We start from the raw sequence: 16,947 nt of genomic DNA on the forward strand, positions 1-16,947 counted from the left end.
GTATATAATTTGAAGTAGTGAATCGTTGAATTTTTTGATGATACGTTATTTTGCAAAACAATAAAACGAAAAATACAAAGATTGAGCGTTGAATTGACAAAACAATAAAACGAAAATACAAACTTGACAACAACAACAACTTATTTGTCTGGATAAGCTGACTAATTAAGAAGCGTAAATAGTGGCGAGAAGGGAAATCACTTGAAAGATCCAGCGCTTGGCGCTCTCTCGCTTATAAAAACTAGGCAACTCTCAAAGCTCAAACGCATTAACAACCACAACACGCTCGAAGCGCGCGACTTTTTAGTTACAAATTTAAACAATCGAAAGAAACTAACCAAATTTTACACAAAATGAATTTCAGTGGTGTCTTCATCCTACTCGCTGTTCTTATGGCAATCTTCGCCGGACAGACTGAAGCTGGGTGGCTGAAGAAGCTTGGCAAGAAAATTGTAAGTCAAAAGCATAGCAAATACAAGTATTTATTGAGCTTATTAAACGAAAAAATATCTCATTTCAGGAACGCGTCGGTCAACATACACGAGATGCCACGATACAGACGCTCGCTGTGGCTCAACAGGCCGCCAATGTTGCTGCGACGGTCAGGGGTTAACCAATTTACCTACGAATTGCAGATGGACTATTTTCAAACAAAGCTTTAATTTATGTTTGTTTACCTTATAGTATTACTAGCAAATCGTAATTTAGCGATCATAAATTATTTTAAATAAATATTATTTTTGAAAATTAGATTAGAATTAGAAACAGTTTTACTTGTCATTTTGGGACGCTATTGGAAACTATTCAGATTTATGAGTATTCAGGATATTTTTTCAACAGTTCCGAAAAAATAAAAAAAAGGTTCCTCCTGTTTAGCTACATATATAGTTTATGTATGACTCAAATACTTTGCGTTTAAAGGAACAACTTGTTATAAAGTTTATTCCAGGATATTTCAGGGTTCATCTACTCAGTGCCGTGATATGGAAATTTGGCAATTCTCTTTTCATGTTGAATAACGCTCACGCATTTCCTTATAGTGTTTGAAAGGCAGTGCTCCGATTTTTATTATATATGAGAAATGAGCAGCCGAAGCACCCTAGCACTATACAGGAATTGGGTTCCCGCTCCGTTTCCGTATTAACCAAACTCTTATTTGGAATAGTGCTCACGTCTCAGCAGGCAATGTTAACCTTCGAGTATGCAAAATCAATCATCATGAACTTCATGAAAAAACAGAGCTTCTCAAAGGTGTTCAAAAACCGCTCAGAGGCAAAGAAGACGTGTATGTGTCACTCCACATCGCTCAACATAAAGGAGCAAAGCGCAAACGAGAGAGAAACAACGGCCAAGTATCAGGCAGATATTTAAAAGACTATCAAATATGTATACAGTTTATACATATGTTCTGCGAGAATGCCTCTATATGTGACTGTGTCATCATATAAATGTTATCCCCGAAAGCTTCAGCATAATTCACGAAAGCACGAATGACAGAAAATTGGATTCACTAAGTAAGAATTTCTACCGCACGAAATCATTCTTGAGAGCAACTGCCACGTTTTTGTTTGAAAGGAAATGTAAAGTGAATTCTTTAATCCACATGCAAGCACATTTTGTACACTTCTTCCAAAAATATATTGCAGAAGCGTAGATGACGATCAAATCGAATACAGCGAAACGCAGACGTGAAGTTACAAACATGTCAGAACATTGCAGTCCGGACTACGACAAGATGCCTCGTGATGTCTCCCATCGAACACCTACACAGTGAGGACCGTATTCTAACAGTTAAGGAGCATAAAGGTACTCCTATCAATTCTGCTGAGGTGCTTTCGCAGAAATCATCCCTGCAGTCACCTGCTTGGCACGGAACCGCCCCCTAGTAGCATCAAGAGGTCCTTCCTCAACTACGTCGTCTTCATAAAACAATACGCCGACCAGACTTCAGACGCAACAAACTTCAGACATGCACTAACCGTCATTCACAGTGGAGCCATTAACACCTTCACCGACTCTCTCTCAATAAATGACGTACTTTGAGTCAAACCATCACCCATTGCAGACGAAGAGCTAGAATTGCCGCGAGAATCGAGAGTGATACTTGCGCAGATTCATTTTGGATACTGTTGCAGATTAAATTGGATTCACTAAGTAAGAAACTCGTACTTATCCAGAATAGACACTGACATATCAAACATATGTCCAGCGTGCAATGAGTCCCAGCATGGCAATAGCCATCTCTTTACATGCCCTGCTAACCCTACACATCTGACACCTTTTTCTCTATGGTCCGACTCCATCGAAACAGCCCATTTCCTGAGTCTATCGTTGTATGACATCGATGAAAACTTATCTAATCCTTACCATCCTAACCGGGGTTACATACTCGTTACAACAACAAACTAATTAAAGTACCGCTGATTTTGAAGTTATGATCTGTAATTAATTTAATCATGATATCAGCGACTTAAAATTCACTGGCTGGAATGGCGAAGCCATGATATTCTGACGAACTAAACCACTCCTCTACAAGCGAAAAGGAAGGGAGATAACGGTTCCACCTTGGAAAAACCTCACTGAAACGGCTATCAATCGGCTTTAATATTCAGAACGAAGACATGACTGACGCGACGACACACATCACGAAGTTTTATTGGAACTCTTTTTTTTAAGAACCTTGACGAACCTTTGTTAAGATTTTCTTCGAATGTCTTATAAGGTAGAAGTATAAAGCAAACTCACCATCTGCATTTTAACAGCTCTCGTAAAGTAGGAAGTAAATGATTACTAGAGGATACAGTTTTTCATATAAGTCTAACTCAAGAATAGAAATACTCAAAATCTGGTTGAGAGACTGCAGTAAGCAAATGCTGGACAGCTGCGACGTTTCACGGTGAACTGATTACTATAAATTATTATAGTTGCTTCTAAACCAGATGAATATAAACGTTCTATATATAATGAATACATATTTACATTATACATATTTATAATAATTCAAATTAAAATGAATGCAAAAATCGATGACATGACTAGTACTAGATAGGTCAAGGGTTCATATCTCAAAAATAATATAAACAATTATAGAATCATACTTCGAACGGCAGTCACCGCCGCCATGTAATCAAAATAATCACAAAATGAAGTTCCTCCAACACAAACGGATTATTCAAACAATCCTCGAACCCCCCAAAGGCGTTGAAAATTCCCCATATGATATAGATGCGCTTGGAAGAAATCGAAGGGTATTTTTGGCAGTGTCAGCAATAATATATAAAAAATAAAAACATAATTATAACGGGACTTTTTGTGAGTCCACCGAAAAAGTAGTTTGATGTGCTAGCAATATCAATGAGTTTAGGTAAACGCATATGAGGTTACTTATACACATCTATGTCTCGAAAACAACACGAGCTTACTTTCTGCTGAGCTCAATAAAATCACCGAACTGAATCAAAAAAGGAACAACAAAATGTGGTCTCACTATCAGTATGTATTTTATACGTATGGTAGACTGTGAATGTTATATATATGCATAATTGACTGTGGATGACGATCGGCGGCTGTGGTCCCCCTGAAATATCTATATATATAACCACCACGGGTTTTTTCCAGCTGCATCTAGTGGGCAGACCGAAGAGCTGACTATAAAAGTTGGAAGCATAGAATGCATTGTCATCAGTTTCACTTCAAGTGCCTTAAGAATAGCAATAACTGCTAATTATCAGCTAATAAATACATATAACTACGAAGCAAAAATCAATCAATCATGAACTTCAACAAAGTCTTCATCTTCTTGGCTGTGGTGATCGCCATTTTCGCCGGCCAAACAGAGGCGGGTTGGCTCAAGAAGATCGGCAAGAAAGTTGTAAGTATTTTTACTAAGGAAATTTTCTACCTTCGACATTACTAACATGCTTAATTTGGTTTCCGACAGGAGCGTGTTGGCCAGCATACCAGAGATGCCGCCGTTCAAGGCATTGCTGTGGCGCAACAGGCCGCCAATGTCGCTGCTACTGCCCGTGGATAATTATTATTACATTTAAATTACAGTTATAAACTCATTTTGTGCAAATGTCATGGTATTTACTTAAAAAATATTTATTTTAGAAAAAAACAACAACAAACATTCATATTACTAAGTTGAGGAACAAATTTCGAATAAATTGAAATCTTAAATAAAATATCGGTTTTTATTTATTTCCTTTAAAATTTACTATTTATAGGACTTCTCGATTTATACTTTCAGGATCTTGCAGTATTTCGAGCATATTATAGCTGGCTATTTTATTTGGAAAACCGATTTAATTTTATCGAATTCGATTTTTCGATTAATTTAATTTATAGATTAATATTTTTATAATTAATCGAAAAATCGAATTTGATAAAATAAAATTTTTAACTTTTAAAAAATCTTGACCATTTTCTATCCGAACTTTTTCCTCCAATTTTCCAAAAATCTATATCTAGACAATCCTAGTCTCCTCTCTGAACCACCCCTTGCTTCTGATGAAGTTCATCAGTACGGAAAGTTTTATCGGTGCAACCTCCGAAATATCGTCAAGAAATCATCGACCGATAGTTGCGATTCTTTTCCTATACAAAGCTCTGCGTACGCATAGAGGATATTTTATAGTCTCCTCTTCATCTACATCCTGACATTATACAAGTATGGTGTTTCTAGTCTGCTGACATGTCTGCCAATTATACAGTGACCTGTTGGCCCTCCTACAAAACTTCTTACGTTATTCTTTTATAGTTTTAATAGTCGGCATGTACAGCCCTAATTCCAGTCTTGCCATGTTTGCCTGCTTGTTGAGCAAGCTCGTGATTGACTCCACCCGTACTCAACTAGGTATATTTAATACATGTTTGTCAATTAAATATCTATAAGTAGTCAGAGGCATATAAATTCCCTCTTTCTCGGAGTCTAATTGTATGGTGATGCCTGTTTTGGCTAGATCATCTGCTCCACAGTTCTCAAGTATATCATCATGCCTTGGAACTCATTGCAGGTTTATCGTGAAATGTGATGTTAGATTCACTAAGAGATCAAGACATTTTTTTATAACTTTGACGAAATCCTAACAGACTTTAGTGATTCCAAAGCCACATTACTGTTTGTATATGTAATATGTATATAAATACATATATTCCCTGTTGTGAGCACACTTCTTGTCAGGAAAAAAAGGCTTTCTTTAATCTGTGATCTCCTTTTGGAAATGGAATGGTCTGGCGGAAGGCGATTTTGTTATCTAATTTTGCTGAAAATTCACCTTCTTCTACTCGATTATCTAGTTTGAATCCATTCGCTTATCCCTGCATTTCTGTCCATTCCGCTTCTTTTTACTATTCTCTAAAAGGAAGACAAAAAACAAAACCCCTTGAAACAATATCGTATATAATACTCTCATGTTCATGCATTCCCTTCTCAAATACTAAATAAGGATAAGGATCTTTGTTTTCCTTTTAACTTCAGACCACAGAATCGGTCAATATGAAGTAAAACTGGGGGAAAATATTTTCTTGAGCATACTTTAGTTTAATGCCAAAGGTAGGACGAGCCGGCCGTTCATATAGGCAAGTTAGGCAATTGTCTACAGTGTTAGCACTTCCCGTATCGGTAGCTAGTGGAGAGCACAGTTTCTCTAGTTGAAACTTACCAAAACCTAACTACGCTCTGCAATGCGTCAAAAAAGACTAACGACTTGACAGCATCATCTTCTTCTTCTTCTTTATTGGCGTAGACACCGCTTACGCGATTATAGCCGAGTTAACAACAGCGCCCCAGTCGTTTCTTCTTTTCGCTACGTGGCGCCAATTGGATATTCTAAGCGAAGCCAGATCCTTCTCCACTTGGTCCTTCCAACGGAGTGGAGGTCTTCCTCTTCCTCTGCTTCCCCCGTCGAATACTTTCAGAGCTGGAGTATTTTCGTCTATTCGGACAACATGACCTAGCCAGCGTAGCCGCTATCCTTTGATTCGTTGAACTTTGTCAATGTCGTCATATATCTCATACCGCTCATCGTTCCATCGAATGCGGTATTTCGCCGTGGCCAACGCGCAAAGGACCATAAATCTTTCGCAGAACTTTTCTCTCGAAAACTCGCAACGTCGACTCATCAGTTGTTGTCATCGTCCAGGTCTCTGCACCATATAGCAGGGCGGGAATTATGAGTGACTTATAGAGTTTGGTTTTTGTTCGTCGAGAGAGGACTTTGCTTCTCAATTGCCTACTCAGTCCGAAGTAGCACCCGTTGGCAAGAGTTATCCTGCGTTGGATCATCAGTTGAAGATAAAGTGTCACAAACTCTTAACAATAAAACAGTTCGGTTTGATTTTCCAAATTAAGACAAGAAAATATTTAAATAATTAACTTTTTTTAAAGCATTATTTATAATAATTTTTTTTTAAATTATGGCCCCTATTATGGATTTCAACCCAACTGAATTTTGGTTGAAGTTTTGAAATTCGGTATTGGCGATATTAATTCAACCCGTCAACATGTCGTTTGAAGTGTTGTCAAATTTCAATTTTTTTGTGGTGTTACGGTTCCCAACTCTATGTCAGTGGGGTTGACTACAGTACCAAAAATGTCAACTATTATCATTACTGCGTTTATTTAGGAAAAATATTATTAGAAAACGGAAGTGGGTAACAAAATATATTTGATTTATAATTTTAAACCATTTTAATCAGTTATTTTGTTGAAATCATTCTATGTATTATAAATGTGGAGAATCTGTGGAGCTCGGAAACGGAAGCTCGTGAAAACGGGATATCAATGCAATTCTTTATTCCTGTGAAAGTACATTTGATGCTATTATGTATGGAACTCGTTTTCTTTTTCATGGCTACCACGAGCACTTCTGCAGAAGTTCAGACGCTGAATCAAATTTTCGACGATTTTCAAGCATAAATCGGCAGATACTGCTGCAAATTTCACGTTCGATATTCGTACGAAGTTCATCAATCGTCGCTGACTTGTTGGCATAGACCATAGACTTGATGTAGCCCCACAGGAAATAGTCTAACGGCGTCAAATCTCACAACCGAGGTCGCTAATTGACTGGGCCATTTCGTGAGATAACACGTTCACCAAACTTGGTTTTCAATAAATCGATTGTGACATTCGCTGTGTGGCTTGTGGCGCCGTTCTGTTGCAACCACATATTTTCCAAGTCCATATCATCCAATTTGGGCCAAAAATATTCAGTTATCATTGAGCGGTAGCGATTTCCATTCACAGTAACGTGCCGGTCTTGATCATCACGGAAGAAGTACGGCCAATGACGCCGCCGGCCCATAAACCGCACCAAACCGTAATTTTTTCGAGATGCAATGATGACTCATGGAGTACGTGTGGTTTGCTGACTGACAAATACACAGCCAGAAATGAGTCTCACCGCTGAAGATGATTTTTCAATGGAAATCTGGCTCATTTTCACGTTGTTGCTCAGCCCAATTCATGAACATACGACGATTCTGACGATTCTGCTGGTCAAGTGGCTTCAGTTCTTGTATCAATTTGATCTTATAAGGATGTAGGCCAAGATCTTTTCGCGAAATTCGCCACACCGACAACACAGAAACGCCCAACGTTTGAGAATGACGTGTGAGAGACTGATTAGGGTCTTCCTCAATTGATGCGCTGGCGGCAGCAATATTCTCGACACGACGGGCACTTATTTGTCTCACTGGCACGGGAACATTTTGAACTGTGCCTGTGAATTCAAATTTTTCCACTAGACGCTCAGTTGTTGTCTGACAGGACGATTATGACAACCATAAATTGGACGTAGCGCTCTTAAAGTTGAGGCCACTCACTCCGAATTTCGTTAGTAACTTTTAATAATTTCGACTCGTTGTTGGCTAGTATATCTTTCCATGATGAAATTGCAAGCTTTACGGAAGAGAAATGTCAAAAGAGCGGGAAAAATATGGCGTCGTTTGTTGTCCCTTAATTATTTTCCAAAATAATAAATTTTGCTATAAAGGCAAAATCGGCTGAGAAAGGGCGCAGTATTTGGCATTTGCCTAGATCAATAAAATGGTTCGTGCCAGCTTCCTACTTAACACCCCAATGTTATGCTTTAGACTTTGTGGTTGCCATTATGCAATACTTTATATGTATGTATGTATAACGGTATGGTTTATGATTGGTTATTATATTTTGTATATAAAGCCAGATAAAGTAATAAAACAAAGTGAGCATATAATCTATAAAATAAGTTAATAATATAATAATAAAAATAAAGGCAATCGGTTCATCATTACCGCCAGTAATTATTATGGAGTTCACAGAATTCCTAGGCAAAAACTTTTCATGTTTGAATAATAACTTTTAGTGGGCATATCATTACTCTGATTCCGCCTCTTTATATTTAAATTTGCACTTATAGTACTTACCTAATACTTATGTATATCACTTACTTAATAATTATAGATAAAATAAATACTTATTAAATGACCCACAACGAGTACCTTCGAATATAATTTTTATTAGATTGTTTCCGCTTTACTATTTGCTCGAGCTTCATTGAGATTGTATACAATCAACTCACACTATAAATGCACACTCTGCGCTGCTGAGAAGAATAAAATCGCCGGGCGGTGTAAAAAATTATTGTCTGCTTATCAGTAGGCGCCCATATAGTGAGCGTCTGACGATTGAGCTCACTATAAAAAGTGCAGCCAACAAATGCATTGCCATTAAACTCACTGCAAGTGTCTTAAGAAGAGCAATAGCGTCTACTCAAGCGCCAATAAACGACAAAACCCGTAAATCCCACCCTTTAGAGAGCAGAAAAATTCGTATCAACATGAACTTCAATAAAGTCTTCATCTTCTTGGTTCTGCTGGTCGCTATCTTCGCCGGACAAACCGAGGCCGGTTGGCTCAAGAAGATCGGCAAGAAAATCGTAAGTATTTTTACTATATTTGTCGATTTCTTTTTTCCAATTTACTAACGGCCCTAATGCTTTCCGACAGGAGCGTGCTGGTAAGCACGCCATAGATACCGCCATTAAAGTTGTTGTGGCCAAAGAGATCGGCAGAGGCTAGCAGCTGCCACATTACCAAACAGCCACTGCCTAAATTAATTATTGTTAATTAATTAAATTTTTATTTATAGTAATAATAAAGTCAATAAATCGATGTAAAACAAAAATTTGTTTATTCATTTATAACTGATGGTCTCGCTTAAAGGATGTTTTGATATAAGATAGTTGATTGAAAACGTCAAAAAGAAGGAAAACTATTGAAAAGGTAATAATAGTAGAGTTTAGATTATTCTAGACAGGAAGTAAGGATCTTCATATTAAGCTCTTTGCTCAATAAGTGGCTATGGAATGGAAAGACGCGGGTTCCTAACCTATATTTTTTTGATACGCGGTAACCCCTCGGCCGACAAACTGTAGTTTTAGGCATGAAAAGACTTTTCCAGCTTGTTGTAGCTTGTGATAGCACTATATGTATATAATAAAAAATCTATTTTCAAATTATAAATGAGCTTTATAGTGGAAGGACCTAAATAAAGTCTTCAAACTCATTTGAATCGCAGAAATTAATGGGGGTTGTGTACCCCCCATAGTTAAATTTTTTTTTTTTCATAAAAAATTTTCGAACATTTTGGAGTAGGGATAGGTCATTACTAAATAATGTAATACATATTTTAAAAATAACCTCAAAACTAACTATTGATTTAATATTAAACATTTTCTTTTATTAATTTTTTTCTTCTCTATTTTTACTTTATTTTTTATTCCCACACTATATCACGCTGTTTGATAAGAGCGCACCCTAGCGGCGACTAGATAATATGAAATCGTCGAATATGCACTCGCCCGTTTCTGACAGCCAACTCGTTGCTAACGCGCTTGTCAAAATGCGAATGACGGAAGTTACTGTTCTGTGGTATGCCTTAACTTCCTTTCCTGTCAAAATAATTGACCAAGGTTGGTGTACTTCTCTGTTATCTTCACAAATTAATTATAATTTTCATATATGCCAAGTGAAATATGCAAAAATGTTGCTTGAAAACCAACTACATAGAACAAATATATCGAAATATGTGAATTTAATTGAGGAAATGTGAACAGTGACGTAGATGTGCAGTGATTAAATGTACGCCGGTCGGACGCTGTTACATTTTACTACTTGATAAAATATGTGTTCTGCTTTAGCAGCTTTGTTGCTTAGCATTCATACAAGCAGACGTATTCAATTTAAGCGCCGCTAATAACAAATTTGGTGTTCTATTCACAGATGATCGGCAACAAGATTATCAAGCCTGGTGGCGCTGAACCTGATGACTTTGAAAAGTCCATTGCCCAAGCTCTTTTGGAGCTGGAGGCCAACAGCGACCTGAAACCCTATTTGAGGGATTTGCACATCACCCGTGCACGTGAGATTGAGTTCGGTAGCAAGAAGGTAAGTTTGTGTGTTATTATGTACACAAAAAAAAACCGAGTGTATAAATATGTTGTTTGTATTGCATTTGTAGGCTGTTATCATCTACGTACCGATCCCACAACAGAAGACGTTCCAGAAAATCCAAATTATCTTAGTGCGTGAGTTGGAGAAGAAATTCTCTGGTAAACACGTTGTTGTGATTGGCGAACGTAAAATCCTGCCTAAACCTACCCGTAAGGCCAGGAATCCATTGAAGCAAAAGCGACCACGCTCACGTACTCTAACCGCTGTGTACGATGCCATCTTGGAAGATTTGGTCTTCCCAGCTGAAATCGTTGGCAAGCGCATCCGCGTCAAGCTTGATGGCTCACAGTTGATCAAGGTGCATTTGGACAAGAATCAACAAACCACTATTGAACACAAAGTAAGTACAGTGCAAAAGTGTGCAGCAAAACCGAAAGTGTGTAGAAATATAAAAGAAAGTGGTTTGTCCCTGTGTTATTTGCTGATTGATTACCCATAATCAGTAATTGTCAAACGGGACGCACATCAAATTCCAATGTCTCGTTATTGCCTTCTAATCGCCCTTGCGGCTTTAAGGCACTTCCATACATTGGAAACAAATCAATTTACTAGATTATAAATAATTGCAATGAGAACATTTTGTTTTATATTTAAATTTCGTCTCTGTGTTTTTTGCTGATGATATGCCAAAATCAGTGATTGTCAAACGGGACGCAAATAAAATTCTTAAGTCTCGTTATAGTCTTCATTTAGCTTTTACGGCAAGTAGACTTCTCCATACTTTAGAAACAAATAATCTAATAAATTAGTACAAAATGTTCTTTTTGCCACGTAACGTTCTTGTGTTATTTGTTGATCGCTGCTTAAGGTCAATAATTGTCGAAAAGAACGAAAATTAATATGTGTAACTTTTGTTTATATGCCTTAATTGTACTTTAAAAATTAAGGTAGCTTTTAAAGTTATGCACAAAAATTGTCTAATAACATAAATAGAAATAACTTCCGCCGTTTTGCCTCCCGCTCGTCCTTTTTCAAGATCTATGGCGAGTTGGGACTTCCTACATAGGCGGAAAATTAATAATGTTGCTGTAAATGTTGTTGTATTGCAAATGCTCAACAACAATGGTTTGCAATGTTTACATTAATATGCCGATTTTAAAGTCTAATATATATATATATATACAAATTAATTATGTTTCGCCGTTTTGCCTCCCGCTCGTCCTTTTTCAAGATGTATGGCGAGTTGGGACTTCCTACATAGGCGGAAAATTAACAATATCACCATAAATGTTGTTTTACCGCATATGGTTAACAACAATGGTTTGGAGATCTTTACAGTCATAATTTAATTTAATAGTTTTATTGAGAAATTTTTTTGGTATGTCGACACTAACTAAACTATATTTCTCTTCTTTTCAGGTTGATACTTTCACATCTGTGTACAAGAAGCTCACCGGTCGGGATGTCACTTTTGAGTTCCCAGATAACTTCTTGAATGTTTAATTTCTAACCGATGCGGAAAAAAGGGGGAATATTAAATGATTCTTTCATAAATACGTTATTAACAACGTATTTAGGAGAAAATAATAATAAAAATTTTTAAAATAAAATTAAAAATAACGTGAATAACTGTTTTGGTTTTTCAAACTATAGTTGAGGTATTTGATTGTGCTTAATACATATTTATCTCTACGTAGCTTGCTTGTGTTTTAAGTGAATAGTTATAATAGTGCCAGTCTTTTTAAAGGCACAATAGAAGAATTCGATAAACTAGATTGATATGGAACCAGAATTCGTATAGTACTATGTCGCTAGCTGTTTTCAATATTCGTTGAAGTGGGATGTTTCTATGTTTAATCACTGGATAGGACTCAATTTGATTCCTTCATACGTAATGGTAATTATGTAATATTGGACTTTTTCGACTATTGAACATGTTCCTAATTACTGTATGCTCACTATTTAACTTATTATTAATGAGTTTAAACACAGAAATAGTTTTGTTGATAAATCTCCCCTTGTACCTAATTCAAAAACTGTCAAGACGGTACAAGGGAGTCGGCCAATCGGGTATACCCGAAGCACTGAATTTAGAATCGTTCGAGGACGATCCTTACAATTATGTAACTACAACAACTCAAAATAACTGCACTTGAGTTACGGCATGCCCCGTCGAAATTTCTCAAAATAATTGTCGCAAAGTTGATGCAGCTTAAATCAACAACTCGGGTCTATATAGATTTCATGGAATATTTAAATCAATCTAGAATTGTTATCAGTTATAAATTATTGCTTATAATGAGACATTGTATCACTTGAAGCACTAAATAAATATCATCTCCCCCACCTATAACAAACAACGCTATTATGCAAACGTTATATAATTAGATTTACCTCTAATTTTTGCGTGAATTGAAAATTGTAACAATAAGTTAACCTGTGGGTTTTAAAATTAATATCACATACGCATTTAATAACGATGTGTGATCTCTCCTGCCCTGCCGCGAAAGTCAACAACGAAGCCCACCCTCTTTATGTGTTATTTCTGTGGTGTGATAAAAGGGGTTAATACCACCGTTTTGCTGCATGAGTGGATACTTTTCCAACTCTTTTATACTTGCACACTAATTTGCATACGAATACGCGTTTAATTAAGCCGCTTCCCATTCTTAGCAAACGCGTCATTGCAAACATACGAGTGTGTCAGCATGTAGGACTTTTGAAACATTTCCACTAACGGGATATCAATGTTACAAAGGATTATCAGCAAACATGCATACATATGTACATATGCACATATAGTATAGGAATACCTGTTTCAGTATTATGCGCCTTGTTGCACTTCATTCATAAACATTTGTTCTTCGCTTCTTAATTAAGAATGTTCTGTTTTTGTTTGCCTAGTTGGTTTGCCTTTTTGGGTGGTACATACAGAGCCAAGCTAAAGACCTGTGTGTACATATACATTTGTATGCATATATGTGCCATAAAATCCTTTGTAACCGGAAAATTAATTGTTTAACGACATGTGTCACTCATATGGGAATTGCGCCATTTTTTGTTTGAACATTTAAATTAAAGGCAACACATGTAATTATTTATTTTTTAACACATGTATGTGCGTACACGGCCTTGTATGTACTAGTATTATGTAATATAAAAAATATATTTACGGAAAATGATAGCAGCCTTTGAAATTGTTGTGTAATTAGAACATTTTCAGCTACATACTTATGTATGCACATGAATCTAAATTGAGTTGCGTGGGAGACTTACCGACTTTAAACACTGAAAAAAGAATAAAATGTGCAGATAAGTAGGTAGACATATAACAATTGAAGAAAAAGTATACACCTAGTGAAATGTATCAATAAATTTTTGATATTAAAGTATATTTAATTAAAAATAGTAATACTTACATAACATTCACTAAGTTCTTATTGCAGCATCACACCTTTGCTTGTAACTGAAACATTTTTAACACACTCATTTTGCACTTTTCACACTAATAACTCTAAATAAATAAACGCCTAAATTTTACTATGATTTAAACAAAGCATTTAATTTTATATTAGATAAATCACATCACCATTGACTATTTTTATTAATATTGAAAAGTAAAAACAAACAACACTTGCATATAATTCACTCATTTCAGCATCACACTTCTTTTAACTGAAACTTTTTTAACACACTTATTTTGCACTTTTCACACTAATAATTCTAAATAAATAATATAATAATATAAATATACGCAAATTTTACTATAATTTAAGCGGAATTTTAATTTTATATTAGATAAATCACCACACCATTCACTATTTTCATGAGTATTAAAAAGTAACTGTTAATAAATATTTGTAGTACAGGGTGAACCTTAAACCTTTAACTGAACAAAGAACTACTGTAACTTTTTTACAACAGGCTTGCGAACTTTTTAATTTAAAAATTTACTTTTCAATTTCTAATTCCGATTTTGGGTTTAAAAATTTATTTTTAATGAAAATTTGAATTTTTGTGTATAAATTAGATTTCATATTTTCAATATAAAAGTTTCTGTTTAAAAAATTGGTATACATTAAATTTTTAATTGTGATTTTATGATAAAAAATTAATTATTCTGTATGTTTGAGATAAAAATGCAAATTTTAATGTAAAATAAATTTAGAATTGTAAATTTAATTCTTAATCTCAAAATCAGAATTAAAAATTGATAAAATATCATTCGTTGCTATATGAAAATTTGCAGACCACTTGTGCGACCTCTCGTTCAAAACCGTAAAACAAGGAATACGCAAACTCAAAAATAAGTATTTTAATTTAGTTTTTAATTAATTGCTTTTATGCTTAATTTTTAGGCCTGTTTTAGGGATTAAGGTCGCGGTGCATTCCTCCTTTATCAATCAGGGGTTAAAATTTCTTTACTTTTAACCGAACGGACTTAAAATTTAAAAATTATTTTTAAACAGTATTTCCGGAGTTACAAAAAAAGTTATTAAAATCGTATTTTAATCATTTTTAATGCATTATTTGCAACCCTGCCTACGACGTTATATATTTTTAAGGTTTTAATCAAAACGCCTTGCCCGGATATAAACCCAGTCCGTTATTTATTAAAATTAAAAATTTGTTTGAAAAGTGCAAACGCTTCGAAGCACCCTGTGTAATAATATGAGTAGTATTCATGCATATCTGTTAATATTCGATTTTTTATAATAATTAACATATAATTTTAGAATTATAATTATTATTGAAATTCTTACTTTTCAATTAGTTTAAGATAATTGTTTATTAACACTGCGATCACAATGTGTCGAACGCTTGGAATTGACAACCACATAGTGATCCCTGTGTAGGCCGTTTGCAGGGTGCCCGAAAAGCCATTGTTCAACCGGAGAACATACAACACTTATATGATTAGATTTTTGATTATATTGTTGGAAGTTCTGTGGTTTAACCGCTTAGTTTAATAAATATGTATGTGAAAAACTTTATTTAAATTGAAGCAATTTCAGTTTTGTAAAATTTATTCAAATTCGAGTATTTTCATCAATATTATACCCTGAACGGTTTATACTAGTATTAAGTTTGCTACGAAGTGTGTGTCTAAATATGTACGTTTATGTATACTATATACATAAATGATCACCGTGATGAGCTGAGTCGATTTAGCCATGTCCGTCTGTCTGCCCGCTCGAACTAGTCGCTCAGTTTTTGATATATGGGTCTCAACTTTTGCTTATTTGCCAGAACCGCTGATATCGGACCACTTTAGCACATATCCATAGATAATATTTATCTATGACATATCTGCCATACAAATTGAACAATCAAATACATGTTGTTGTATGAAAAACTGTTTTATTTGACAAGACTCCTTCATGATGTTTATATATATATATGTATATTTTCCCGTAGTTCCTAGGTGGAACATAGGACCTCATGACATGATGTTTAGCACGGATTATTGCCCAAGGCAATAGAACAATATCCGAAGAGATTATTCAGATCGGAATGCAATAGCATATGGCTGCCATACAAACTGACCGACATGATAAAGGGTTTTTCTTTTATGTCTATATTTATCATGCAAAGGAAGAAAGAGTGATTGTGACTGGATGCATCCAATCAAATCCGCTGAAAAAGAACACTTCTGGGAGTTCAAAGGCTTATAAGCATATCACAAGTATTTACTAGCGTTTCGGTGGTGTACGCTCCAAATAAATTACGATAAGCATGATACATCAAACATTGAATATAGTACAAGGTGCGTTCCAAAGTAAACAAGACTTTATAAAAAAAAAAAGAACAAATGGTTTTTTCGGCAAATTCAATTTATTGTATTCAAAATAGTCTCCTACTGCTTCAGTACAGCTTTTTGCATGGTCCAAAAGCATGTCGAACGAGTGTTTTAGCTCGTTGGCCGGTATGGCCGCCAGTATGCCGGTGCAAGCCTTTTGAATGGCCTCTACGTCTGCATAACGCTTTCCTTTCATGGGCAAATGCATTTTTCCGAAAAGGGAGAAGTCGCACGGTGTCATATCAGATGTATGCGGGAAGTGGTTAATGGTTTTGATCGTCAGTCAATTTGTGCGAAACAAACCGTGCACACACCTTTCGTAAGGCCAAATGTTCGGTCAAAATGCGATAAATCGATGTTTTGGAGATGTTCAATTCCGTTTCCATGAATTTCAATGATGATTTCGGATGATTTTTAACGAATTTTCGCACACTTTTGATGGAAGTTCCGGTGATCACGGATTTTGATTGGCCCACATGTTGATCGTCATTTATGTCCTCACGACCTCTTTGAAAACGTTGAAACCACTCGTGCACTCTGCTACGGCATAGACAATCATCGCCACAAACTTGTTTCATCAATCAAAGTTTAACCAATTTAAAAAGAAAAATTAATGTTGGCTCTTTGTTCGAAGCTCAATTTTGCACCGATAACACAAACATACTGACACTTAAAACGCAATAACTTCACTTCCAATCGATGAAATC

At 35.6% G+C, this 16,947-nt stretch overlaps 3 protein-coding genes and 3 non-coding genes across 6 annotated transcripts; all 6 read left to right on the forward strand.

Moving 5' to 3' along the window:
- The first annotated feature begins 238 nt into the window (after positions 1-238).
- LOC126750871 (cecropin-1-like) lies at positions 239-765 on the forward strand. The gene is made up of 2 exons (XM_050460638.1): positions 239-452; positions 521-765. Exons 1-2 carry the CDS (start codon positions 354-356, stop codon positions 611-613), a joined length of 192 nt encoding a protein of 63 aa, XP_050316595.1. The 5' UTR covers positions 239-353; the 3' UTR covers positions 614-765.
- A 2,902-nt stretch (positions 766-3,667) lies between these two features.
- LOC126750860 (cecropin-1-like) lies at positions 3,668-4,187 on the forward strand. The gene is made up of 2 exons (XM_050460627.1): positions 3,668-3,871; positions 3,941-4,187. Exons 1-2 carry the CDS (start codon positions 3,773-3,775, stop codon positions 4,031-4,033), a joined length of 192 nt encoding a protein of 63 aa, XP_050316584.1. The 5' UTR covers positions 3,668-3,772; the 3' UTR covers positions 4,034-4,187.
- A 5,712-nt stretch (positions 4,188-9,899) lies between these two features.
- On the forward strand, positions 9,900-12,069 carry LOC126750856 (40S ribosomal protein S7). The gene is made up of 4 exons (XM_050460621.1): positions 9,900-9,959; positions 10,270-10,434; positions 10,508-10,840; positions 11,860-12,069. Exons 2-4 carry the CDS (start codon positions 10,270-10,272, stop codon positions 11,941-11,943), a joined length of 582 nt encoding a protein of 193 aa, XP_050316578.1. The 5' UTR covers positions 9,900-9,959; the 3' UTR covers positions 11,944-12,069.
- Positions 10,904-11,041, forward strand: LOC126751848 (small nucleolar RNA psi18S-1377). Its single transcript, XR_007665942.1, has one exon. It is a non-coding gene; the product is annotated as a small nucleolar RNA psi18S-1377 (small nucleolar RNA).
- LOC126751847 (small nucleolar RNA psi18S-1377) lies at positions 11,098-11,234 on the forward strand. The gene has a single exon (XR_007665941.1). It is a non-coding gene; the product is annotated as a small nucleolar RNA psi18S-1377 (small nucleolar RNA).
- LOC126751849 (small nucleolar RNA psi18S-1377) lies at positions 11,275-11,370 on the forward strand. Its single transcript, XR_007665943.1, has one exon. It is a non-coding gene; the product is annotated as a small nucleolar RNA psi18S-1377 (small nucleolar RNA).
- Positions 12,070-16,947: the final 4,878 nt, after the last annotated feature.

The sequence above is a fragment of the Bactrocera neohumeralis genome, chromosome 2 (assembly GCF_024586455.1).
Source record: "Bactrocera neohumeralis isolate Rockhampton chromosome 2, APGP_CSIRO_Bneo_wtdbg2-racon-allhic-juicebox.fasta_v2, whole genome shotgun sequence".
Classification (NCBI taxonomy): Eukaryota; Metazoa; Arthropoda; class Insecta; order Diptera; family Tephritidae; genus Bactrocera; species Bactrocera neohumeralis.